Consider the following 27,976-nt stretch of genomic DNA (forward strand, 5'->3'; position numbering starts at 1 on the left):
TTATCCTGTGTCAAGCACACACTTTTACAACCAGAAACTTAACTATATTTGATAAAGATGAGTTCTTTATAAAGCCCGAATAAATCCCTGAAGATCATGTTAGCAATTAGATTAAATCAATTTAGTGACCACTATGTTTTTCTGAAGGAGATCAGCCCTGGGATTTCTTTGGAAGGAATGATGCTAAAGCTGAAACTCCAGTACTTTGGCAACCTCATGCGAAGAGTTGACTCATTGGAAAAGACTCTGATGTTGGGAGGGATTGGGGTCAGGAGAAGAGGACGACTGAGGATGAGATGGCTGGATGTCATCACTGACTCGATGGACGTGAGTCTGAGTGAACTCCGGGAGTTGGTGATGGACAGGGAGGCCTGGCGTGCTGCGATTCATGGGGTCGCAAAGAGTCGGACACGACTGAGCGACTGAACTGAACTGATGTTTAAAAAAGATTACTTTCTAGAAGATTAGAGGGTGGGAGAAGGGAAAGATATAACTTTATCCGAAACTTCTTTGTTTACAAGGAACTAATCGCTTCCTGGGCGAAGAAGCTGTTCTTTGTAATGAACAGTTCAAATAATGAGCTGTTCTTTACTTTTTGGGTTGAGCCAACTCAGTTCTCACGTCCTGGCTCATTTCTGAGACGGCCAGGCTTATGTGCAAAAAGAGACAAAGTAGGTGAGTCTTTCAGTCCTGAATGCCTAATAAATATATTTTTAATGGGAATGAATACATTCATATATAGATAAAAAAGCCCACTCTAAAAGCCTAAGGTAACCGTTCTCTACTCCCGTTCGTCTGAACGCTAACCACCAGTCTTTTATTCCTCCAACTAAAATACTGTATGCATCCCTCAACAAGCCCACACTGTGCTATTTTTAATCATACTTTTAAAAAACAAGCTTTGAAATAACTTATTTGTATACAACTCCAGCAACCGGTGGTGCGGGCTTAATATATCGCACAGCTGTTAATTTTGGTTTCTCTTTTGGTAGCGGCGCTTAGCTTCACATCTGCCTGAGTTTCCATCGCGATCTGGAAGTGTAAACACACCAAATACAAAAATAACCAACGGATAAAGAAGTCCCAAGTTTGGCGCCCAAACTAGGCGGCGGCGGGAAGGACCAGAGATCCCCTCCACTCGCTGGGAACTCGCGATCTGGTTCGTTCGCGCGCGCCCAGTAACCTTTCCTCACTCAGGAAGCCTCACGCCTGCTCCGAGACGAGCCCCTTTGCCGAGGCCGCCGGGTCCAGCCCCGCCCCTACTGGGCGGAGGCGGCGGGGCCTTGGCGCGCGCGCGCGCGCGCTCAAAAGCCCGGATGGGCCGCGGCTTCCGGCGCGGTGCTCTCGGACGGCAGGGGGCGCGCATCCGGCGCACCTCGGCCAGCTCGCGGGTTTAGGGGCCTATGCGGCCCGGTGTGACTGAAAGGAAAATGGAGCAAGAAGCCTAGTCTGAGGGGTAGCCCTCACCCCTCTGACCGAGGTCCTGCCGTTTTCACTGCCAGGAGCCTCTTTTTTTCTCCGGATCTACTGCGTTCGAGCGCCCCGTCGGCCAGGGCCCTGCGAGTGGAATGGTCGCCAAGGCCCGGGGCGTCGGGCTTCCGCGCGCCCGGTGACGGAAACTGGGGAGCCTCGGGGGACCCCCCCAACTCCGACTCCAGTCGCGGAAAACCCCAGTTAGTGAGCATCAGGTATCGGCGAGGAAGCGCGTGGGCAGTTCTTGGTTTGCTCTGTGACTTGTGTCTTCCGGCTGGCTCTCGGCCCCGCGCGCAGCCTGTAGGTTTTCGTGGTGGGGGGCGCGGGGCAGGTGGGTTTGGAGAGATTTTGTTGGTAGGAGGCGAGATTGTCGCCGCCCGGGAGGAGGGCGGGGTCTTAGGGCCGCGCTCCGAGCGGGCGGGGGGTTTGGGAGGGGGCTCCGCGGGCGTCCGGGGTAAAGGTCATGTGCGCGGGGGCAGCTGCCGGGCTGCGGGCAGCTTCTTGACTCGGAGTCGTAGTAATGACAGGTGCCTGTTCGGTAGCTTCTATTACCCAGACGTTGAGTCTGGGCAAGATTGGGCTGGTTCTGTGGGCAGGTTGACTCAGCTTTTCCTGATGGGCTGGTCAAGTTCGGACACGTTCCGAGTCTGCAGTGGAAGGAGCTAAGCCCTGACTTGTCTCCAGCTGAGGCTATTTAAACCATGCCTTTTCCCAGCTGTATTCGCTGGCTGTTTGGGAGAGAGAACCTGTAGTCACCTACGTATATAGCACTTTATGCTGATCCAGGTAAGGACCCACTTGCTAACGGCTTTACTTTTAGTAAAGGCGTTATTTGTCTCATTTCTATATGATTTTTGTCTTTTTTAAAAATAGGTGTTTCATTATTTCAAGTTTTTATCGTGTGTTTTTTTCCCTACTCTTAGGCAAATGTGCAATACCAGCATGTCTGTGTCTACTGATGGTGCTGTAAGCACCTCACAGATTCCAGCTTCGGAACAAGAGACCCTGGTTGGTAATTTTGTCCCCAGCGTAACTTTAACAAAAAGTTATTTTATGAGGTGATCTGCTAAATTCCATAGACCCTGATTATAGCCTGGCTCTTTTAAGTGAAATTGTAGTCCATAGCTTAAATTCTGCCACTCAGCTATAACTGTGGAGCAGAAGTTAATTGGAAGCATCATTATTTATTTTCTTAGCTTTTTACCAAACTGAATTTAAAAGTCAGTTTCATTATCTTAAGTATGGATGGTGAAGTTATGGTTTATGTGACTGATTTTTCGATTTTGACCTGTTAGTATTTAACTTTTAAATGGTTTCTGAAAGTCACAAAAATAATTCATGCTTCTTGTAAAGATTTTAGATATTATAGAAAAGTATAAAGTAAAAACTGAAAATTCGTGTCTTTTGATCACGTTTACTTTTTAGATCTTTTTGTATGTACATATCCACATATATATGTGTACTTGTGAGTTTTAATTATGTTTGGTTTATTTTGGTAAAATAGGATTTTATGTGTATATATTGGGCAAATAATATCTGTGCCAATAAATATATAGAATTCTTCTTTAACAGCTGCGTGGTAACCCACAGTGTTTGCATACCATTTTAAAAATTTATGCCTTCAGTGATAGATTTTTTTACATTGCTTTTAGTTTTTGAGTATTACAAATAGCACTTTGTTTATATATCTTAACACAAGTGTTACCTCTCTCTGCCAGAACTGAGTATTATCACTTTATTATTTTGCCATTGTTTTGACAAAGAAATTGTATTGTTTAAATTTGTATTTCCCTAATCTTTGGTGAGGTTGGGCATCTTGTCATTTGTTGAATTTGTGTCTTTTGGGGTTTGCTTGGTCTTATCTGTATACTTTTCTTTTAGGCTAATTGGTTTTTCTTAATAATTTGCAGCTGTTCTCTGTTTTAAGTGTATTTGGTTTTTATCATTTATAAATATTACAAATAACTTTGCTTATGTGGTCTTTAAGTAAAATTTGATTTCTGCTGGCATTTGAATTTCATATCATGTCTTGGATGAACTCTCCCCTCCCAAGATGATGCAAATATATTGCTGTATTTTCTTCTAGTGCCTTTTCTTTTCTCGTCTAGAATTTTATTTATGTAAGATTAAAGAATGGTATTTTTTATAATAATTTTCTTATTAATGCATGTCTTTTAAGTCTTAATAAAAAGCTATGGCTTTTCATTGCAAATTTTTCATTTTGCATTGTTTTATATAGTTTGAAGTTAATATAACAAAATTTTAGAAAAATATGTTCTCTGGGAGAATTGATTCTTCGAATAACTTGAAAATAAAGCTCATAATGTAAGCACATGGGGAAAAAACACATGAGAACAATTAATGATTCAATACTACATTTATTGTGTGTTTAAAAATTTTCAGTTATTAAATAATGTTCTGTTGATGAGCAGGAAACAGGCAGTTTTCTTAATCTAGTTTTGAGAATTAGATCCCAAACTGGGTTGCTGTCAGATTTCAAAGTTAGATAGGACTGGACTGTACTGAAGGGAGGTGCAGAAGCACCAGCCTGTAGGGGTGGTTGTGTAGCTGTAAAGATTTTGAAGATTTTAATATAGCAACAGATAGGGAGAAGGAACATAAACATGTTACATCCCTGCCCCCTTGCCAGTTATTTTGTCAATACAACTTGCAGAGCCTCTAGATCAGAGGCGGCAAACTACAGGCTATGAGCCAAATTTGGTCTGCTGCCTAATTTTGTGAATAGTTTTATTGAAATGCATCCACATGCATTGGTTGCATATTATTTATGCTTCTGAGTCATACTGTCTGGTGAGAAAAGCTTTAGAATATTTACTATCGGGCTCTTTAAAGAAAAAAAATGACCCCTTGATCTAATTGGCTGGCTCTTTCAATGCACGTTGTTCTTTGTATTTGTCATTTTTGTGTTTGTGCAATAACCAGCACTATCTGGTTCATGGCAGAAGCTCAAAAAATGCTTGTCAAGTAGATATGGGGAACGTAGCCAGCTAAGAGTCAGCGTGATACTAGAGTAGGAGGAAAATGCTGGCTTGCCATTGAGGGTTGTGAGTTGGAATATTCAGATCTGCTCTTAATTATCCTTGTCAGCTTGGTTAAAGTTCCTTAACCTTCACGAACCTAATCTGCAGAAAGAAAAGATTGGTAAAGGGACTCATTGTAAATTACATTTATTTTTTTCTCTCAGATTTTGTCATTTAGCTTACAGTAAGCTCATTTGGGTATTCAGTTTATAGTTGAGCTTGTAAGGTAGTAAGCAGATGATAGAAATAGCTGGAGGAAAAAGTTTCACTGCCTTGGCATGAATGTTGATCACAGCTGATAATACTTCAGTTCCTCTGATTACTTGCATAATAATTCCATCTCAGTATTTTTTCCCCAAACACAGTCTGCGGTATTCAGTTTACGTAGTCTGTTATATTTAGTGAAGACATTATGACTGACTTTTTTGGGTCTAACCTTGTGAGGTTGCGAGACATTGTGTTTGCTACCCTTATTGAAATTCTTTATGGATGAGTTTCCTGCAGGGCTTTTGGTTCTGGAATGATTTAAAAGTATAATAGCAACTCTTGGTTCTTTATAGGTTAGACCAAAGCCATTGCTTTTGAAGTTGTTGAAGTCTGTTGGTGCACAGAAGGACACTTATACTATGAAAGAGGTATGTTGAACTAAGTTAAAAAAAAAAAAAAGTCTTCCTAGTTACATATAGCCATGGTGAGAAATTGGCCATATAGAGGGATTTTCAGTAGGCAGTAGTATTAAGTATTGTGCTCATTTGGACTATAATTTGAAGTTGAAAATTCAGTTTATACTTGAATTTCATTTCTCAGCTGGGAACCTCAGACAAGGGGAAGCTGTATAGGAGTTTATTGCCTTTTTGTGCTGTTAACCCACTTGATGCACTGTTGTAAAGACTTTTCAGACTGGTAATTCTTTCCTAGAATCATGTTTTTAAATGGATGAAATAAAATATATAGGATTACAGTGGAAAAATTACATTAAAATACAGTTAACAAAATAGTAAACAAGTTTGTGATACATGCTTTTTTATGACCACTTTAATTCAGCAACAGATCTAATAAATTAATTTGAAAGTTGTAAGTATAATTGGTATTTTGAGATGTTTACATCAAGCATAGTATGATATGAGAAATGCTTGTGATTTTTTTTATTGGTGACAAAATCACAGTTATTGTTAATACTTTGTGATTTGTTGCCTGTATTCATAATTGAAGGAAAAGCTAAATTTCAGTTAAAAGGTAGTGAGAATAAAGATAGACAGTTTTTTTTCCACCCAAATTAATGGACCCCCTGAATTCTATCCAAGGATTTGGGCATCCATGGATCCCAGGTTAAGAACTTCTGCACTAGAGATACATGAGTACAGTATACTGATCTTTCTGGGATAGAGGTGAGCTGATTTGTGAACATACATTCTATTTAATGGATACATTTCAATGTGTTGTTCTCTAGCTTTGAATTTGTGTACAAAAGCATGCTTTTCACTGAGAGATTGGGCTGTCTTGGGCAAAATTTGATGTGAATGAAATGTGCCTCTTCCCCATCTCTCACAGTTTATGGGGCTCAGATTACTTTAAAATACTTAAGTACTTTATCTACATCAGGATAGTGGGCAAGAAGAGATTTCAGATCCTTTCCATTTTTAGCCACACCAGAAATTTTCTTACAAGATGTTTTGTGGAAGGAGTCTAGGTTGTCTTCCTTCTTCCTTTCTCACTGTCTACCATTTCTGATCCACAGTCACATACAGCTATTCCTTTAAGTTTGAAACCTGCTTAGCCAGTTAAGTCTATAGATGGTGTTTGCAGGGAAGTATCAAGGTAAATGATGATTTTAGGAATGTTAACTTGGGTCTGACCTTATGTTATTATATAATCAGTTAAGGAAACAAAAAAATATGACTTGTAGCAGATAGAAATAAGGAGAAAACTGATCAAGACCATGATAAAGACTTCAAATGCTTATGTTAGACCGTGTAGAGTGATGTATATGTTGTCTGACACAGTTTCCAGTTGTAGAATCTTTGTTTTGTGGTATGTGGGAGAGTAATGAAAGCTGGTATGGAGTAGTAGAAAGAAAGAAACACTGGACTAAGAGTCAAAAGACCTGGTCAGTTTTTTTACTTCTCATATGATTTATGAAATATCAGAAGAAAGAGAAAGTACTCATAAAAGTACATTGTAAACTGTAAAATATTTAACCATATATGTATGATTCAGGGTCATTATTTTGGTTACTTACTGTATGCATTATGTTGGTATCTTGGAGGGCTTATTTCATGCATTGAGTTCTCCCCAGCTGTTACATAGATGTAATTAATTGATCATTATCTTGTCTTCCTCATCTGTGATGACCTCAGGTTATTGAGTTATATGGTATCCAGAACTATTTAGTAAATGACTCCAGGTCACTGCTATATTTTAATTGATGTTTTTTTGATTCTGCAGCTTTTTATTGTTATCATTGGTTTTGCATTTTGCTGCCTTTCACTTTCTTCCTAATAAGTAATACCTAGATATCTGGGCAAAGGTGAAGTCTGCCCTCCCCCACCCCTGGCCAAAGACACATTTTAAAGTTTAAGTAAATCAGAAGCAGTGTTTCTACTTCGTCAAATTAAAAGGAGAACATAAATAATCAGCTCGTTTCTTTTTTTAAAGAATATAGGATGGTTGTTATTTAGATGTGGTTATTGATGTGGTCGTTGGTTGTTTAACCCTCTTCAGATAAATGAGATGTTATTGAGTGTATTTGAAACTAACATTTAATTTTCTTTAATGCTCAGAAATCATATTTCTATTTCAGGTTATATTTTATCTTGGCCAGTATATCATGACTAAACGATTATATGATGAAAAACAACAACATATTGTGTATTGTTCAAATGATCTTCTAGGAGATTTGTTTGGAGTCCCAAGCTTCTCTGTGAAGGAACACAGGTAAGTCTTTAGTCTGTAAAATGCCAACTGGGCAAACATTTCAGTTCACCTCCATCTTCACACCATTTTGTCAGAGAAAATTGTTATAATATGTATAAAAGATAACTGAAGTTTAATTTCTTAGTATTACAGCATATTGTTTGAGAACCTGAGTTCTGGAATCCTATAGGCTTGGGTTTAAGACCTAGCTCAGTCATTTACTAGCAGTTAAACTAGGTAAATTGGGTTAAGCCTTAAGTTTCTGAATATGAAGTAGGAATAATATAAATATCCTAGAGGTTATAAGGAAGCAGTGTGTAAAAAAAAAAAAGTAGTGTTTGGCACATGGAAAGCATTTATTAGCTACAAGTTACTGCATATTAAAAAAAAATTATTGTAATCATTTCCAAAGACAATCTTTATATTATCTTGTGGTTAAAGGCTTAAATTTGAGCTCTAGTTACTTTGGAGATCTTTCTCTTTGTCATATACCGTTGTGACACTTAATCAGCTGCATTTAACCCAGGTAACATTTCTACAATTGTTCTACTGGGAATTGAAGACCCTTTTTTCAGTCATTCTTACTTTACATTTGGAATTCCTTTCATTTGGTTTAGGACAGTTAGTCTCTTTGCAGTGTCTTAATTAATGAGATGAATACTTTTCACCTGAAACATTTAACTAGCTTCTGGTATTTAAGGCTCAGTAATAATATAGCTAAAAAGATAATTGAATTGGGACATTTATAACTTTAAAACAACTTCACTTAAAAATATATATTCATTATTGTACATTGAGAGAGAAAGCTAAGGACAGGGAAGAAGTGACTACAGCTTGTCACCAAAAGGTATTTTTACTCATTTTGATAGTATGCACAGATGTGTTTTAACTGTTGGTGAATATACTTTATTTGATTTCATCTTGCTATTAAACTAACATAAGCATCTTTCCATTGACAAACCATTTATGTTTAATACTTTATTTTATACTTGGCCTTGGAATATAAGCTTTAATTTTATAAAATAAATAACTTGATAATTTTGTACTATGTATTAAATTTTGATAATGTTTGGAGCTGTAATTTCTGATACTGAAAGTACAGATTTAAAATTATTTTTGACTTGAAGTCTAATGTGTTAAGGTTAAACACTGGCGAAACTATTGACTTGGGAATGAGATATGAATAGGAATATTGGTTTTTGTGAGTTTAAGGAGCTATATTATTAGTCTCAAGGATGAAAACAATTATCTGGGATTGGCACTTTCCCCTTAACCTTGAGAATTAGAAATGTCTTGTGACCAACAAATGTTCTCTAAAATCTTTAATTTATTTAAAAAAAAGAAGTACCATGACTTCATTGAGTACTGGCATAAGTGAATTGTTTCCTTATGTTCCAGGAGGGCAGAGATTTGTTTTTATTTCCTTCTTTGTTTTCCCCAATTTCTAGAACAGTGACTAGTAGTCAGCCTGTATTAAATGACTGCATACTATTTCATCTTTCAATTTTCAGATCAAGAAAGAAAATCCATTAGATGATTGATCCAAGGTTGATGAAAAGTCAAAACTATAAATCAAGTTCCTATGTATTGGGTTTTACATAACCTACTACCTTTTTAAGTCTACTTCTATGCCCAGAGCTAGATAATTTCTGTTTGAAAATAAGAATGTTAACGTGCCTCATGTGTTCATACCAGTTTTTGTGGACTTTTGCTAAAGTCTAAACCATGCATGTTTTAGGAAATGGAGATGGGAAATCTTTGAGCTAGGGAGACCTTAGTGATTATTAAAAATGGCTGTATGTAAATCATTGTGCAACTAATTATTTTGGTGCTTTTTAGTGTCTAGGAGTTTATCAGTACTTGAATGTAATAATTTAAAATTTGGGTTGTAATCTGATAGTTTATACTAATATATATTTAAAAGTCCTGTTCAGCCCAGTTTAATATATTTTTATTTTAAAATGTACGTCTTTTTTTTTTCTCTACAAGGAAAATATATACAATGATCTACAGAAATTTGGTAGTAGTCAGTCAGCAAGGTAAGTTAATTTTGAATGCCATAAACCATATACTGTAAAAATACCTTAAAGACATTTTGTGGATGTGCAGACATTTTATAATTGTGATTCTCTTTAAAAGTTGCTCTAATTGTATATTTAATTATAGTAAGGGTATGATAAATTTAATAGGAAGAAATACATATGAACACAAATAACATAAGGCTAAGTTCCTTATGCACATTTGCACTATATCCTATTAAATAAATTTAAACCTTGGGATGCCAGGTTAGAATTTGTTTGAAAGGTAGATAATTTCAAAAGATGCTGCATGGTAGACATATGATCCAACCTTGAAACATGTATTCAAAAACTTTGGGAAGTAATCCAGCTACCTAGGTAGGACCATTTGAATGGAAGGGCCCTTTGCTTGTGTGTTTTTTATAGTAGACAAAGCTTTGTTTACCAGTTTTTTCAGGTGAGTGCCATTTTACTTCCCTTCCTTTAGATGTAGTTCTTAACTGGTTATTTTTGGGTTACATAATCCTTTGATAATCTGATGAAAGTGCTAGGTTCTTATTCCTTAAAGATAAACCTAAACATATACAGGTGTGGTTACTGATTTTCATGATATAAATACTCTGACCTTGACCGTTTTCAACTACAAACATGGGGTTAGGAAGAAATGTATATTTGGCTTGGGAATGCTGGTAGGAGCTGGCTGCAATATACCACAGACTTCTCAAAGTCTATTTTTGGTCTGTAATTAAGAACTGTTCTCAGAAGCTTGTTTACTTTCCAGAATGAACTGACCACCCCTTTGAGCTCCTATTATTCCGTATTAGATTTTATTGTTATATTACTTTGTTACCCTTACTTGCTTATACATTTGTGTCCTATTCAGGTTTGCAATCTGCATCACATAGTACAGTGTTTGGTAATAAGGTCTTTTAGTAAATGTGTTGAATACCTATTCTTCCAGAGTTAGGATTTAAGACCCAGAAAAGGGCATCACCATCTTATCCTAGAATAGAAGTAATTATTAGGCTGGTAACTTGAGATTTTGTTTTACAGAGCACTTTTTGAAATCAAATGAAGGCAAATAAACAACTACAGTATCTGTTGTAGTATTTTCAGTTTTCTGAATTATTGTCCCTGATGTATTCATTCATTTAAATAAACCTTTGTTGATTGCTAGGAAAATTGTATTAATGAGGTGGTAACCTGTAGATTACCTATGTTATTTAGATTCTGAGTTTTGTTTCAGGTTTTAGTTTACTTAATTAACTTCAGAACTCCTTTATAATATGGTTCTCAACCTTATTATACTTGGCACTTCCCTTTTATTATGTCTGTTTTATAACATCTCTTATACTAAAACAAAATATAACCTATTCATATGGACAACTTAAAATCAATATAATACCTTTACCTATAATACAAAAGAGAAACTTTTTAATGATAATGCATATCATTTTAAAATGTTAATACTCAGACCTGGCTTCACTGTTAAGGTGAAATGTTTCCAAGGGAGTAATAAAGGGTATTTGATTATGATCTTTGGTGATTGTATATACTCCATATCTGAAATTTTGACTTGCGCTGTGACAGGTCTATACATCCACATACAAACTAAACCTGCCTACCTGAAAGTTACCCACTTCAGTTCATTATTTTCCCATTCAAATCTGTTTTTCATCTGAAGTTTCTCTCTCGGTGAATGATACGCCACCCATTTATCTACCCAAGATAGAACCTTGGAATCCTTCTTGACTCCTTTCTCCCTTGTCTTGTTTATTAGACACGAGGTTTCTGTTGGTTTTTACCTTTTTTAATTTCCCTGGAATTGGCCTTTTTTCCATGTTTTAGTTTAGGCTTTAGTGCTTTTCATGTGTGTAATTGCAGTTGCTAACACTGGTTTCACTGCCCCGTTCTCTTCTATTTTGGCAGAGTGAGTTGTCACTCCTCTGCTTAAAGTGACCATTTAGGGGTTCCTTATTACTCGCTGGCCAAAATACTTGTGAACTAGCAGATCAATTTTATTTCTTAGATTAAACCTTTTTAATGGTGAGTGGCTGCAGCCGTGCCCTAGGGAGGAATGTGAAATATTAGCTGAGAAGGATGCAGTGATTTGCAGTTGGTGGCATGCATACTGCTTGTTTATCTTTGTGTTGTTTAGCAAGACATGCCGGATCCTTGATGATCCTGCTTACATTCCCATAGTAATGAACTACCTATAGTTCTACAGCAAACACAGGTAGTTCACGTCTGTATGCTTTTTTCACACAGGGCTTTCAGTCTGAAATAGCCTTTCCCAGTTGTATTTCCACATATTCAACTATGAAACCTTTCCTGATTCTTTGTTACTCAGACCTTGCCTTACTCTGCCAAATAATCATTACTCCATACTCCCATCTTCTCCATTAATTTACTTCTTTTAGTGTGTTTATTGTACTTTATGATGATTCTTATGTATCTTCTATATTAAAATGAATTATCTATTTACATCTCTAGTATCCAGCACAGGATGGCACTTGGGAGACTACATGTTCAATGTTGGTTGAAAGTTAAACTGTATAAGGAGTTTGTCCTAGACAGCATCTATTGAGTAGCCCTTCCTTTCTTAGTTTGTGATTCTTTGTTTTTATTTTCTATCAGAACCATCAGATTCAGGCACATCTATGAGTGAAAACAGGTGTCACCTTGAAGGTGGGAGTAATCAAAAGGTAATACTGATACGAACTCATTCTACTATGATGTTTTTTTGAAAATTGGGGAAGGTTGTTTAAAACAATGTGTTTTTAGCTTCCTGATGTTATAAGTTTGTGGGTTTTTTTTGTTTGTTTCTTCCTTGAATGCTTAGGACCTTGTGCAAGAGCTACAGGAAGAGAAACCTTCATCTTCAGATATGGTTTCTAGACCATCTACCTCATCTAGAAGGAGAGCAGTTAGTGAGACAGGTATATATGAATATTTAATTGGCACTTTCAAACTGCTTTTCATTTTTCATTTTTGCTGATACTAGTATGTTTAGACTTAAATTGTGCTTTTTGTGGTTTATGTGAATGAATTTCTAAGGTTCTTATTTTTATATGATTTAGTTGGCTTAAAAATTGTTTTCTTAGCAACATGTTTCTGGTTGACTACAGCAGGCACAGTTTCCTGTGTCCTATATTTTATAGTTGGCTCTCTACTAGTCAGCATAATAGAGGACAAGAATTGAAACTCTGTTTTAGTCATCATTCTTAGTCACCTTTACAGTTAAAGTATTTGTTATTTCTAATAAATAAAACATAGCAATGAGTTTAAAAACAGAAAGTAACATCTTAGAAATGAAGATGAGGTAAAGAAAATAGCTGAGAGCATTTTTAACAGAGAAAAGCGTAGGGGGAGGAGGCTGTTACCCAGTGAAAGTCATAATAACTTAAACTGTATATTTCAAGTGAAAAAAGGAATTTAGCAGATCAGTGAAGTAATATAGATAAACTCAGGGTAGAGTTTTGTACATGAGGGTGAAGGGCAGAAAGTGCAGAGGATGTCTTACTAAATACATAGGACTAGAACAAATGGTTAGTTATTTGGGGCCGAGGGTGGGGTGGGTTGGAAATCAAATTACATCTGTACATTATGCCAAAATGAATACTAAATGAGTTTAAAAGATAAATTAAAAATTACAACATACTGAAATAGATTTACTTTTAAAATTCGACAGTTACTATTTCTACTATATTAAAAGTTTCAAAAAATCAATAAGAAAAGTATTAAAAATCCGAATTGCAAATTTCATAGTAAATACAAATGACTAATAAATATGAGGAGGGGTAGATTTTAGTGATTTAGCTTTATAGACAACAAAAAAATGCAAAAAAGATGTCTTTTCTGGTCTTTCAAATTAGCAAAGATAATTTTTTTTTTAATTCTTGCTAATGCAAGTGTTGACACTAATACACCGGTGGTGCATCAGTCAGTATAAATTGGTTGACCTTTGTGAATTATAAAAAGGCTTGGGGTCCTTAACATTATCATGGTTAACTCCACTTCTAGGAATCTCTCCTAAGGATATAGTCAGAAATTCAAAGATTATATGTAAAGATATTAATTAAAGCATTATGCATAGTTGAAAACATACACAATGCCAGAGAATGTCATCACTCTAGTCCAGGCCATTGTCATCTCTTACCTGGACCACTGCAGCAGCTTCTGATTTTCTGTTTCTAGTTACTGCTGCTTCTGTCCTTTACCATAGTACCAAAAGGGATCATAAAAGGTAAACTGGATTGTGGTATGCCAGATCCCCTTTAGCTGTTTTGAAGCTATTAACCTTCAAATAAAACCCACACTTTTACATTGGCTTGCAAGGCCTGATCTATTTTTATCCTGGTTTTTGGCCTTTTCCCCCACTTTCAGTGTGTCAGCTACATTGATTGGTTCTCAAACAAGTCAGAATTCTTTCCAGCTTGCACCTAATTTTTTTTTCTGCAGGAATTCTTCTGTCTCAGCCTTGCAAGACCAACTCCTCATTTTTCAATTTTTGCTTAATTATTACTTTCTCAGAGAGGCTGCCTCTAACCACCCAGAAAAGTAGATCCCTTTTTGTTACTCTTTTCCTTGGTACCCTGCTTTTTTCCTTCATACTACTCATTATAGCTTATAAATGCTTGTTTTGGTTGCCTTGATGTTTGAATGTAAACCTCCTCTGGTGGTAAGGATGAGGGCTGACTTCACTTTTACACCCACTGCCTAGCACTGTGCCAGACAGAAGCCAGTGCTCAGATTTGTGGACTAAATAGTTCAGTTATGATGAACATACATTATGGACACCATATTCTGAGGCATTAAAAATAATGTAAAAAAATATTTAAGAGAAAACAGCTCCTGGCGGTCATTTTTTCGTGGTTCTGCAGTTCTTTTTTAGTGGTGAGGAGTTGATGCTTTCATTGCTAGGGCCTGGGTTGGATCACTGGTTGGGAAACTGAGATTTTGCAAGCCATGCAGTGCAGCCAAAAAAAAAATTAGAAAACAGTCCCAAATTATACGTACAGTGTGATAAAGGTATGTTTAAGAAGAAATAAATTTTTTAATTGACAGCTGGAAAATTACTAAAGTGTTAATAGTAGTTATCTCAATAGTAATATTATAGATGATTTACTTTTAAATTTCTATTTCTAAAGAGATTTCTATAATAAGTAAGTCCGTGCAGAAGCTACTGGATGCTGTGGACACATACATCCCAGTGCCAGAAAAAGCCCCAAAGGTTATTTTTTAATAGAGTTAAAAAAATATTCTGGACTTTGAAAAAATATGCATCAACAGCATGGTTTTACCCTTCTAGCCTACATCTTTCAGTCAAGGTCACCTTTTCTAATAGTATAAACATGATTAAGAACTTATATCAGAAACTTGTGATCTTAGAGGATATAAATGTGTTTTGGGAATTCAGAGGAAGAAAAGATTACTTCTGACCAGGAAGGTCAAGAGAGGGAAATGGAATGAGCAGAGGTGTGAGTTGTACCTGTTTCAGGCATACAGATTAGGATTATATTTTATTAAATCTCATAACCCTTTTGGGTACTTAACATGTAAGGCTGCAGTGAGCACCCTTGCACATATGTTTATAAATGATTGTGTAGGTATTTATCTGCGATCGAAAAACTGCCTATAAAATGTTACACTGTTTGGGATTTTTACCAGTAGTGTATAAAAAGTCCTTTCTCCCAAGTCTCTTGAGACTCTTTCTCATTTTGGTTTTTGTCATTCTCATGGGTGGAAAATGGTATCTCATTTCAGTTTGCATTTCTTTGATCACTAGAAGATAAGTCATTTTTTCATATTTATTATTCATTTGTATTTTATGAATTGAACTGTCCTTTGACTTTTTAAAAATCTTGTCTTTTACTTGATTGGCAGGAGGACTTTGTGTAAATGGATATTAACCATTTTCTAATATATATTGCAGTTCTTTTTTAGTTTGACAATGCCTTTTCACTTTTATTTATTGTATTTTATATTGTTATTAAGTTTTAATTAACATAACCTAATCTTGATAATCTTTTTCTTGAGGGCTGTAGTGTTACATTATACTTTCCCACCCTTCCCATTCTTATATAAAAATAGTTGGATGGTTTTGTTCTTTGTGTTTGGTTTTTTAATCCACTTGGAATTTATTTTTATGTCTGGTATGAGGTAGGACTCTCATTTATATTCCTGACAGATTTGGTAACATTCTGAGTTTAAGTTAGAGATAATTTCTTATTTAAAATAAAATGGATCAGGAACTTTCTTGGTGGTCCAGTGATTAAAACTATGAGCTTACATAGCGGGGAGTACAGGTTCAATTCCTGGTCAAGGAACTAAGGTTGTGCGTGCCACCTGGCCCAATAAATAAATAAGCCACATGGCCAAATAAATAATAAATGGACCAATTTTGCTAATTGTGATTCCTGTTAAAAATACTGAGTACTAAGGAAACCGAACATTAAGAATACCTTCTAAGTAAATTAAATAATTTTGAAATCTTAAAGTTTGACAGAAAAATCCTGACTTGTTAGTAAAAACTCTAGATGGATTAAATTAATTGTGACTGGATAAAGTTCTGAAGTGAAGTGAAGGTGAAGTCTCTCAGTCGTGTCCAACTCTGCGACCCCATGGACTGTAGCCTACCAGGCTCCTCTGTCCATGGGATTTTCCAGGCAATAGTACTGGAGTGGATTGCCATTTCCTTCTCCAGGGGATCCTCCCAACCCAGGGATCGAACCCGGGTCTCCCACATTGTAGACAGACGCTTAACGGTCTGAGCCACCAGGGAAGTCCTGAAACAAGCTTTAAAAGTTTTTTAAAAATGTAATGTTCTGCCATCAGTTGGACAGATCAGTAGAAGTGTTGACTTTTGAAGCATTGATTATTTTTCTGTTTAATTTCATTGAAACAGTTTTAGTACAGATGTAACTTAAGACAGCTCAATTTTTAAATAAATTACAGTATAGCAATTTAATTGTTTTTCTTTACATATTCAGAAGAAAATTCAGATGAATTACCTGGTGAACGACAGAGAAAGCGCCACAAATCTGATAATATTTCCCTTTCCTTTGATGAAAGCCTTGCTCTGTGTGTAATAAGGGAGATATGTTGTGAAAGAAGCAGTAGCAGTGAATCAACAGGAACTCCATCAAATCCGGTAATCCTCTAAAGTCTAGTTCTGGCATTCCTAATAGGCGTTCAGACAGAATATATGTGTATGATGTATGATTGCTGCTATGCACTTGGTAAATTTTTTTTCTTTCAAATGAAACTATAGATCTTCCTATGCAATATTGCTCTTTACAGCGTCAAGTCTTGCTTCTATCACCAGTCCCATTCACAACTGGGTGTTGTTTTTGCTTTGGCTCCATCCCTTCATTCCTTCTGGAGTTATTTCTCCACTGATCTCCAGTAGCATATTGGGCACCTTCATCTATTTCTGCTTTATTGACTATGCCAAAGCCTTTGACTGTGTGGATCACAATAAACTGTGGAAAATTCTGAAAGAGATGGGAATACCAGACCACCCACCTGACCTGCCTCTTGAGAAACCTATATGCAGGTCAGGAAGCAACAGTTAGAACTGGACATGGAACAACAGACTGGTTCCAAATAGGAAAAGAAGTACGTCAAGGCTGTATATTGTCACCCTGCTTATTTAACTTATATGTAGAGTACATCATGAGAAACGCTGGGCTGGAGGAAGTACAAGCTGGAATCAAGATTGCTGGGAGAAATATTAGTAACCTCAGATATGCAGATGACACCACCCTTAAGGCAGAAAGTGAAGAAGAACTAAAGAGCCTCTTGATGAAAGTGAAAGAGAGTGAAAAAGTTGGCTTAAAGCTCAACATTCAGAAAACTAAGATCATGGCATCCGGTCTCATCACTTGATGGCAGATAGATGGGGAAATAATGGAAACAGTGTCAGACTTCATTTTTTGGGGCTCCAAAATCACTGCAGATGGTGATTGCAGCCATGAAATTAAAAGATGCTTACTCCTTGGAAGGAAAGCTATGACCAACCTAGACAGCATATTAAAAAGCAGAGACATTACTTTGCCAACAAAGGTCTGTCTAGTCAAGGCTATGGTTTTTCCTGTGGTCATGTATGGATGTGAGAGTTGGACTATAAAGAAAGCTGAGTGCTGAAGAATTGATGCTTCTGAACTGTGGTGTTGGAGAAGACTTGTGAGAGTCCCTTGGACTGCAAGGAGATCCAACCAGTCCATCCTAAAGATCAGTCCTGGGTGTTCATTGGAAGGACTGGTGTTGAGGCTGAAACTCCAATACTTTGGCCACCTGATGTGAAGAGCTGACTCATTAGAAAAGACCCTGATGCTAGGAAAGATTGAGGGCAGGAGGAGAAGGGGACGACATAGGATGGGATGGTTGGATGGCATGATGGACATGGGTGTGGGTGGACTCTGGGAGTTGGTGATGGACAGGGAGGCCTGGCATGCTGCGGTTCATGGGGTCACAAAGAGTTGGACACGACTGAGTGACTGAACTGAACTGATAGATCTTCCCTACTCCTAACCCAGGTTTGGCGAAAAGGGTGGAAGATAATGGAGTTGCACTGGAGTGTGTTGGTAAAATTCGTACCAGTGTTTAGTTACTGATGTCACGCTACATATTGGAGAATCTTTGTGAGCCACTGCACCAAAGATAATCTTAGAATTCTAAACAATTTTGTCTTGAATATTTATAGTAAAAATACCTTATCACAGCTCTCAGCTGTAATCTGATCTTCACATTTTCCATATATAGGTCTAGACATCAGGGAAAGTATTTCCTAAGGCCATGAAATATTTGTATATTATTGCATGGATGATGGGAAAATATCAGTACTTGTTGATTACTGATAGAATAATTCCAAAGTATTAGCCAGCATTAATGTTTTTAAGATACCACTGAAGGGAGGTTTGTAAAGAAGTTTTTGCCAACAAGAACACTTAACAAATGGAATATTTTCTTGTCATTAAACATTTGTCTTTAAAATTGGAATCTTTATTTGTGATATGGCAATGTCTCGTGGCCATTCTGTATATTAGTGATTGTTTTATAGTTTTCTAGAATATGTAAAGGAATGAACCAATTATGATAGTAACTATGTTCTTTTTATGTATTCTTGTTACTTTATTATCTTTGCATTTTTTTCTTCTAAAGCAGGGATTTTATCGATAGAGATGCACCCTCTAGATACAACGTTTAATAGAGCTGTTACTTATATAGGCCACTAGATGGCATGTTGAGCTCTCCTCCAAGAGCAAGTTCTTCATTCGGTAGATATTTGTGCCTTTTCTGTGCCAGGTTCCTTTTGGTAGTAATGATACAGTAGTAGTCAAGGTAGATATGATCCTTACCCTCATTGGGAGATAGGTCATCAGCAATCAAACAAATAATTTAAATAGTCAATAAATTCTGTGAGGGAAAAAATAGGTTCTTGAGAGCAAATATGTGTGATTTAAAAATTGAATCCGCCCTAGTAGCTCAGATGGTAAAGCATCTGCCTACAGCGCAGAAGACCGGGTTCGATCCCTGGGTCGAGAAGATTCCCTGGAGAAGGAAATGGCAGCCCACTCCAGTATTCATGCCTGGAAAAACCCATGGACAGAGGAACCTGGTAGGCTACAGTCCATGGGGTCGCAAAGAGTCGGACACGACTGAGCAACTTCACTCACTTAAATTAAACTGATGTGTCACGAACTTCATGTTTGGATAGTTTTAAAAGGCAACGCCAAAGAATGCTCAAACTACCGCACAGTTGCACTCATCTTACAGGCCAGTAAAGTAATGCTCAAAATTCTCCAAGCCAGGCTTCAGCAATATGTGCACCGTGAACTTCCTGATGTTCAAGCTGGTTTTAGAAAAGACAGAGGAACCAGAGATCAAATTGCCAACATCCGCTGGATCATGGAAAAAGCAAGAGAGTTCCAGAAAAACATCTATTTTTGCTTTCTTGACTATGCCAAAGCCTTTGACTGTGTGGATCACAATAAACTGTGGAAAATTCTGAAAGAGATGGGAATACCAGACCACCCACCTGATCTGCCTCTTGAGAAATTTGTATGCAGGTCAGGAAGCAACAGTTAGAACTGGACATGGAACAGACTGGTTCCAAATAGGAAAAGGAGTACATCAAGGCTGTATATTGTCACCCTGTTTATTTAACTTATATGCAGAGTATATCATGAGAAATGCTGGACTAGAAGAAACACAAGCTGGAATCAAGATTGCCGGGAGAAATGTCAATAACCTCAGATATGCAGATGACACCACCCTTATGGCCGGAAGTGAAGAGGAACTCAAAAGCCTCTTGATGCAAGTGAAAGTGGAGAGTGAAAAAGTTGGCCTAAAGCTCAACGTTCAGAACACGAAGATCATGGCATCCGGTCCCATCACTTCATGGGAGATAGATGTGGAAACAGTGTCAGACTTTATTTTTCTGGGCTCCAAAATCACTGCAGATGGTGATTGCAGCCATGAAATTAAAAGATGCTTACTCCTTGGAAGAAAAGTTATGACCAACCTAGATAGCATATTCAAAAGCAGAGACGTTACTTTGCCAACAAAGGTTCGTCTATTCAAGGCTATGGTTTTTCCAGTGGTCATGTATGGATGTGAGAGTTGAACTGTGAAGATGGCTGAGCACCGAAGAATTGATGCTTTTGAACTGTGGTGTTGGAGAAGACTCTTGAGAGTCCCTTGGACTGCAAGGAGATCCATCCAGTCCATTCTGAAGGAGATCAGCCCTGGAATTTCTTTGGAAGGACTGATGCTAAAGCTGAAACTCCAATACTTTGGCCACCTCATGCAAAGAATTGACTCATTGGAAAAGACTCTGATGCTGGGAGGGATTGGGGGCAGGAGGAGAAGGGGACGACAGAGGATGAGATGGCTGGATGGCATCACTGACTCGATGGACGTGAGTCTGAGTGAACTCTGGGAGTTGGTGATGGACAGGGAGGCCTGGCATGCTGCGGTTCATGGGGTCGCAAAGAGTCGGACACGACTGAGCGACTGATCTGATCTGATTCCTTACAGATGGTTTTAATACAATAACAATGCCCCATTTAAACTTACAGTCTTTGTTAAAGTTGTTTCAGAATTCTAGCTAAGTGATATTAAAAGTTTTTGTTCATTCTACCTGAAATATTGCCTTGTAACCAAAGCAGTGTAGAGGGTATTTTTTTGTTGTTGTTGTTAGTCCTATTCTATGTTCTCTTCTAAAAATCCTCTTTATTAAAATAAAATTCTGTTGTTTTTCAGGTAAAGTCCCGAGTTGTGAAAGCTTTTGGTTGGGTTGATTTTTTTTTTTCTTTCCCTCTTCATTTTAGCTCATCTCAGTCTGGGCTCTATACTAGGCAATTACCATATTTTGTCACCTCAGTAGCCTCAAACTCCATTTATAGATGGGAAAATAAGATTTGGGGGTTTCAAATAACTTTAGATCACATAACTAATAATTGTCATAATCGAAATTCAGAAGAACAGATTTTAATACTTTTTCAGATCAAGGCTGTCTGATGTTTTCTAAATACACAGTGTTTAAAAATTTCTAGGTTTTTCTTTTTTGAACATCAGGTGAAACTTTTGAAAACTACTTTAAATTTTGCTTTCTTCAGAGAACCCCCTAGGTCAGCATGGGCCAACTTTTTCTGTGAAAGGATGGATAGTTACTGTATTCTGATTTGACTTATGATTTTAGTGTGATTGTTAATAGAACCCCCCCCCCCTTTTTTTTAGGAATTAGAACTGCAATTTGAATGTTATTTCTACTATTTTCCTAACATCATGATTTAAAAATATTTTAGTCTTTTGACCTTAGTGGTTATAAAATAATATACCTTGTTTTTATAAATGATTAAATATTAGTGATCATTTAATCCAAACTCATGTTTCATGGATGAAATCGTTGTGGCCTTTACAAACTGAATGTGTCTAAGATTAAAGGCACTTAGTGGCAAGTCTAAAATAAGATTGTATGTATCCTGACTACTAGACCAAAGTACTTTTTCTGTTTCTAGCCTTCTGCTTTATGTATGTTCTTACCCTTAGCCACTGATGGCAAATATTACAGGACTGAAGGTCTTAGTTTCTTATACTGTTAATCAGAGTTTTAAAATAGGAATCACATGAGCAGATACAAAATTTTTAAAATAAATTTAAAAAATTATATATGAAAGCTCTTCCTAAGAAATTCTCAAAGTTCATTAAATATAAATCATAATTATTGTAAGTGTTTATAACTACTAGCATCAAGATATAAAGATGATTAGAAATTGTCTTAACTCTTAAAGTATGTGTAATTCAGATAAATATGCATGCAAAATCATGTTTTGTATAATTTGTGTGTGAAAATAGTATGAGTAGCACAGATACTAAAGGTGGGAGTGTTTTTTTAGTTATGGTAATGACAAAGCCTTTGGCAAAAAAGAATGAGCAGGATTTGAAAACTCAAGTTACTCCAGTTAGGGAGGAATTGTGTGTGTGGAAGTTGAAGTTTGGTTTAGAAAACAATCTGGATCTGGCTAATTTTTCATATTTAGTGAAGGGGAAGCAGGGTGTTTAGTTGGAGAAAATATGAAAAGGTTAATATAGATGTTACTGTATGTACCTTGAATGCCAAGGGAATTTGGCCTTTTTCTTAAATGGAGTTTTGAACAGAGAAAATATTTATATAGCCGTAACTCAGAAACTTAACCTAGTGTCCATGTGTAGAATGGGACTGAGGGGAAATTAGGTGCACAGGGTGAGTTAAGAAGCTGTTACAGGTAATGTCCATTAAGTCATCTTTTTTTGCCCCTGATGTTAGGATCTGGATGCTGGTGTAAGTGAACATTCAGGTGATTGGTTGGATCAGGATTCAGTTTCAGATCAATTCAGTGTAGAATTTGAAGTTGAGTCTCTTGATTCAGAAGATTATAGCCTCAGCGAAGAAGGACAAGAACTCTCGGATGAAGATGATGAGGTAGTTTTTTTCTTTTCTCTGATTATATTCTAAAATTCTTATATACGTTCCATATTCATTAACTGAGGTTGAAATAATGTTATCAGATTTCATATCACAATTTTTGACACTTAATTTATTCAAACTTGAATATTGGTTTGTGGACTTGAGGCTCTGTAATTCCTTGTTGTCTTATTTATATTTTTAAAAATACAGTGGCAAGAAGTCAGTAGGCCTTAATGAGCATTATAATAGTCTGCTCATTTTAAAATTAATCCAGTTCTCCTCTTTTCACTGTTAATTTACTTTTTATAAAAATAAAGCATGCAATTAAAGTCACATACTACCACCAGATCTGTTTCCTAGAAATGACCAGCTTGGACATTTCTAGCTATCTCACTATTATTTAATACCTGCATATTTATAAAACAAAACTGCTCGTATTGAACTTTTTACTTTATTCATTTTAAACATCCTCTGTGTTGACTTTCTACGGTCGTGGGTGAGGATTTTATTGTCCTCTATTTCTCTCCCTTTGTAGTCGCTCATTCCATGTGACCTTTGTCTCAGATTTCTCACATATAGCACAGTTGGACCATGGTTTCCACATCCGCAGATGCAACTCAGTGCAGCTTGGAAATATTCAAGTTAAAAAAAAGATGTCCAGAAAGTTTCAAAATGCCAAACTTGAATTTGCTGTGAGCCATCAACTGTTTACATAGCATTCATGTTGCATCTACAACTTATTACATAATATTTACATTGTATTAAGTATTATAAACAATCTAGAAATGATTGAAATATAGAGAAGGATGTACATAGGTTGTATGCAAATACTGTGCAGTCTTAACACAAGGGACTTAGGTATCTGCAGATTTAGGTATCCTCAGGGGGTCCTGGAACCAGTCTCCCCACAGATACATAGGGATGACTAGTACATATTGTTTGTTTAGGACTTACAACTGACAGGTCTTACCACTGACAGGTCTTACTGATTGAAGAAGAAGGGTGATGAATGGATGCTAATGTTGTTTTGTTTGTTTTAGGTATATCGAGTTACTGTGTATCAGGCAGGCGAGAGTGATACAGATTCATTTGAAGAAGATCCTGAAATTTCCTTAGCTGTAAGTATACATTTATTTTTTTCAAGGAATCAAAAAAATAGCATTGAGATCAGGATTAAAAAAATATATCTAGTCTCCTACTTCTTGACAGATAATTTTTATAAAGTTAAAATTGTCAAGTTTTAATGACTTTAATAAGTATTTTTGTTCTTTTATTGGGTTGGAATCTGTTGCTACTCTTTAGGTTTTTTTGGTGCTGGAATTTGAACTTTTAAAGAACTGTATTATGGAAGATTTTGAGTATATATAGCATAGAGAATAGTACAGTGTATCTCCTTTGTACTTATCATTCAGTTCTAACATTTACCAACATTTTGCCAGTCTTACCAAATATAAATATTTTCATATTAATTTGTATTAGAAAATACAGGATTTTCTATTAAATTTGGACTTAAACATTTACATTATGCCTCAGAGTTCTTGCGGTATTGAATGTGTATTTTTTAAATTAAATATTGTTTAATTTTTGTTTTTAATATTGCCTTTTATTTAGGTAGGAAATCACATTTTTCTCTTTTCTGAGATAGAAACAATTATTATCCAGTTAAAGCAAAAGAGAAATTGTAAAACTTTAGGAAAATACTATACTATATTAGAAAATAATTCAAATAACTAATTGACTCATTTGATGTCAGGTTGAATTAAGTATTTTAGACATAGGTCTTACAATTTATTTGAACTCTTGAAGCACTTTCCTCCACTGAGTGTGTGTGCTCAGTCATGTCTGACTCTTTGCGACCGCACCTGCCAGGCTTCTCTGTCCATGGGATTTCCTAGGCAAGAATACTGGAGTGGGTTGCCGTTTCCTTCCTCCCACATTACAAGACTTCTGTCTTTGGTTTTATCATTTAGTAGAGCCCTGCTTTTACAACTTGAAAGAACCAGTGTGGGAAGATGCATTTTGGCTAGTGACAAGGATGGCAGAGTTTAGCTGGTGGTGATTGCCGAGAACGTTTAGCATTTCCTTTGTGGGTGAAATTAGAGAACACCCATTTGAACCCTGGTTTTATAGAACTTCTAAAAGAGATTTAGTTATATTATTGGTTATATTATTCATGGCAAGATAAATGGGACCTCTAGGGCAAGTTTTACATGTACAGTGTTTCAGGCAAGAACAATGCTTCTGTTAAGGCAGGGATATAAGGATAGTTCATTGAAGAGGCATGTGATGTGGAGTTTGTTACCCAACTTGCATCATGGGTGGGAAGATTTGGGAAATAAAGTTGAAATAAGGATGAAGCAGTGAGCAGTTACAGAGATGAGAACCCAGAAAAGGATAGACAAGTAAGGGCATGCATTTTGGCTAGTGACAAGGATGGCAGAGTTTAGCTGGTGGTGATTGCCGAGAACGTTTAGCATTTCCTTTGTGGGTGAAATTAGGGAACACCCATTTAAACCCTGGTTTTATAGAACTTCTAAAAGAGATTTAGTCAATGGCAAACTGGATAATAGTTTTGTCTAGATTGATTTGGTGAACTCTGGGCAAGGTATCAGATCTGAGCTTTTAAGGGAGTAGAGTGGGTACAGGCCTCTACAGAGAAGATCCCATAGCATAGTACTTGGCTTAAACCAAAGGAGGTGGTGCAGTGGTAAAGAATCTGCCTGCCAGTGCAGGAGACGCAAGAGATGTGGGTTCAATCCCTGGATTGGTAAGATCCCCTGGAGTAGGAAATGGCAACTTGCTCCAGTATTCTTGCCTGGAAAACTCCATGGACAGAGGAGTCTGGTGGGCTACATACAGTCCATGGGGTCACAGTGAGTTGGACACGACTGAGCACACACAAACTGTATATCCATTTCTTAGGGATTCCCAGGTGGCTCCTGCCAGTGCAAGAGATGTGAGATTGATCCCTGGGTCAGGAATATCCCCTGGAAGAGGAAATGGCAACCCACTCCAGTATTCTTGCCTTGAAAATCCCATGGACAGAGGAGCCTGATGGGCAGTAGTCCATGGGGTTGCAGAGTGGGACACGACTGAGCACTCACACACTAAACGAACCAACCGTATCTGTAACTTTATAGGTACATGTTAAGGTCATGGTGAATACATTTTTCATTTTAGAATTTTTCAGCGTAGTTTGGCTGGGAAAAAATAGGTATTTATCAGATCATGTTTGAGGAAAGACATTGTTTTATATAAAACATGAAATGCTGAAATTTGAGTTGTATGATAAACATTTTGCCTTAGACATAGTGAACAAGTTGCTAGCATTGCTGGGTTGGTTATTGAAGGGTTATAGAAGCTAACTCTCTTGTTTCCTTGAAGGACTATTGGAAGTGTACTTCATGCAGTGAAATGAATCCTCCCCTCCCACCTCACTGCAACAGATGTTGGGCCCTTCGTGAAAATTGGCTTCCTGAAGATAAAGGAAAAGATAAAGGGAATATGTCTGAGAAAGCCAAACTAGGAGACTCGATGCAAGAAGACGAGGGCTTTGATGTCCCTGACTGTAAGAAATCTACAGTCAGTGATTCCAGAGAATCATGTGTTGAAGAAAATGATGATAAAATCACACAAGCCTCTCTATCTCAAGAAAGTGAGGACTATTCTCAGCCATCGACTTCTAATAGCATCATTTATAGTAGCCAAGAAGATGTCAAAGAGTTTGAGAGAGAAGAAACACAAGACAAAGAAGAAAGTATGGAGTCTAGTTTTCCCCTTAATGCCATTGAACCTTGTGTGATTTGCCAGGGTCGACCTAAAAATGGTTGCATTGTCCATGGCAAAACAGGACATCTTATGGCATGCTTTACATGTGCAAAGAAGTTAAAAAAAAGGAATAAGCCCTGTCCAGTATGTAGGCAACCAATTCAAATGATTGTGCTAACTTATTTCCCCTAGTTGAACTACCTGTAAAAACAGAATTATATATTATAAGCCTGAAAATTTAGACATGAAATTTATTTTTATTTTTTTAGGTGTATCAAAGCAAGGTAATACCTTACATGTAGATTTCTCCCAATAGCGATTATTCCTTTTAGGAAAATGCCTATTCTGTTGCTATTTTATATTTGGCTTTCAGTGTAATTTAGATTGGATTTAGTACCTTTCATGTAAAAAAAAAAGTTCCTGTGAAAGATGTAATATTTAAATTTTAGATACTCATAAACCTTCCAATCCTTCATTTCTGTAGTCTTTCGGAGATGCTTAAAATACAGTAAGCCGTAAATACAGTAAGCCTAGCTGTGAAGATTTGCAGCCTTGAAGTTGCGAACTTTGAAAGAGCCAAACAAGCATTTCCATGCTCAGCCACTGAGTTCTCGTGTCTTTTATACATTGTCACATGCATGCATCCTCTGCGGCCGGTGCTTTTGTATACTGTACACTACTGTGACAGTATTTTTTATTTCAAGCTCAGGATGTCCAGAAGCAAGTGTAAAAGCAGGGGTGATACAGTTGTTACTGCTGAGAAGCACCAAGTGAGAAGAAGGAAATGGCAACCCACTCCAGTAATCTTGCAGGGAAAATGGACAGAAGAGCCTGGCAGGCTACAGGCTGTGGGGTCGCAAGAGTCAGACACAACTTAGCAACTAAACCATCCACCACTACAAAGTGAATATATGCCTAAAGATAATGTCTGAAAAGGGTATTTGCTATATATTACCTAATTTTTTGGTGGGAGGGTGGGAGTCAAGGAAGACTTGGGGTTATTTTTTCATCAGCTTCCCTTTTATACTTATTTATAATGGTCATTATTTTTTACCAATACTGTAAAACTATGAAAATAAAATACTAAAAGTTTCATATAGCCAAGAAAAAAAAAAAGCACCAAGTGGTAACAGTGGACACGAAAGTGAAAACAGTTAAGAGAGTGGACTGACAAGAGGAAAAAAGTAGCTGACGGACCAAAATGGTTCCCAACACAGGAAATGGCATGGGCTTTTCTTTGAGGAGTTACCGTTCGTTTTTGAGACACAGGAGCTAAATGTAGAACAGTACACAAAACAAGGTCGCAGCAGCCATTCAGAATGCAGTCCAGTGTTACCATGTTATTTTGTGTTGAGAAAAAACAGCTACCACCCAGACATCCCCTGGATCGTTTTTCCAAGAGGGTAGACAGAATTGAATCTAGTAAGGAACCAGAACCTGTGCCGTCAGCGTGAGGCATGAATGCAATTGCAGCTTGCTCTGTCTCCTGTTGCTGACCGTCCTTCAGCCCCAGCGTCTCCCACCCCTTCTCCCTCTAGTCAGTAACTCTTCTTGCCTATTCACTTGGTGCCAATCCCTGTGTACCAACTGAATTGTACCAGTATAGTGGATTGCTGTATTTTTTTTAAGGTACTGCTGTGTAAGATAAAAAATATTTTATTTTTTTGTGTTTTTCATGTATTATTTGTGTGAAAAGTTATAAACCTATTACAGTATAGCACTGTGTATCCAGTTGTGTTAGTTGGGTACCTAGGCTGACTCGGTTGAACTAAGGAACATATTGGACTTAACAAATGTGTTCTTAGAAC

General features: G+C 37.0%; 1 protein-coding gene across 5 annotated transcripts; it reads left to right on the forward strand.

Annotated features, from left to right (window-relative positions):
* Positions 1–1,419: 1,419 nt before the first annotated feature.
* MDM2 (MDM2 proto-oncogene) lies at positions 1,420–27,885 on the forward strand. Of its 5 annotated transcripts, XM_044941599.2 has the most exons (12): positions 1,673–1,688; positions 2,189–2,259; positions 2,397–2,481; positions 5,075–5,149; positions 7,315–7,448; positions 9,417–9,466; positions 12,083–12,150; positions 12,288–12,384; positions 16,438–16,598; positions 22,260–22,415; positions 23,441–23,518; positions 25,785–27,885. In XM_044941599.2, exons 3-12 carry the CDS (start codon positions 2,401–2,403, stop codon positions 26,358–26,360), a joined length of 1,476 nt encoding a protein of 491 aa, XP_044797534.2. In that variant the 5' UTR covers positions 1,673–1,688; positions 2,189–2,259; positions 2,397–2,400; the 3' UTR covers positions 26,361–27,885. The 5 variants fall into 5 exon arrangements, with proteins under 5 accessions (XP_006043019.2, XP_025139724.1, XP_044797534.2 ...); XM_006042957.4 differs by lacking the exon at positions 2,189–2,259 and having other exon boundaries at positions 1,420–1,688; XM_025283939.3 differs by lacking the exon at positions 2,397–2,481 and having other exon boundaries at positions 1,558–1,688.
* Positions 27,886–27,976: the final 91 nt, after the last annotated feature.

The sequence above is a fragment of the Bubalus bubalis genome, chromosome 4 (genome assembly GCF_019923935.1).
Source record: "Bubalus bubalis isolate 160015118507 breed Murrah chromosome 4, NDDB_SH_1, whole genome shotgun sequence".
NCBI lineage: Eukaryota > Metazoa > Chordata > Mammalia > Artiodactyla > Bovidae > Bubalus > Bubalus bubalis.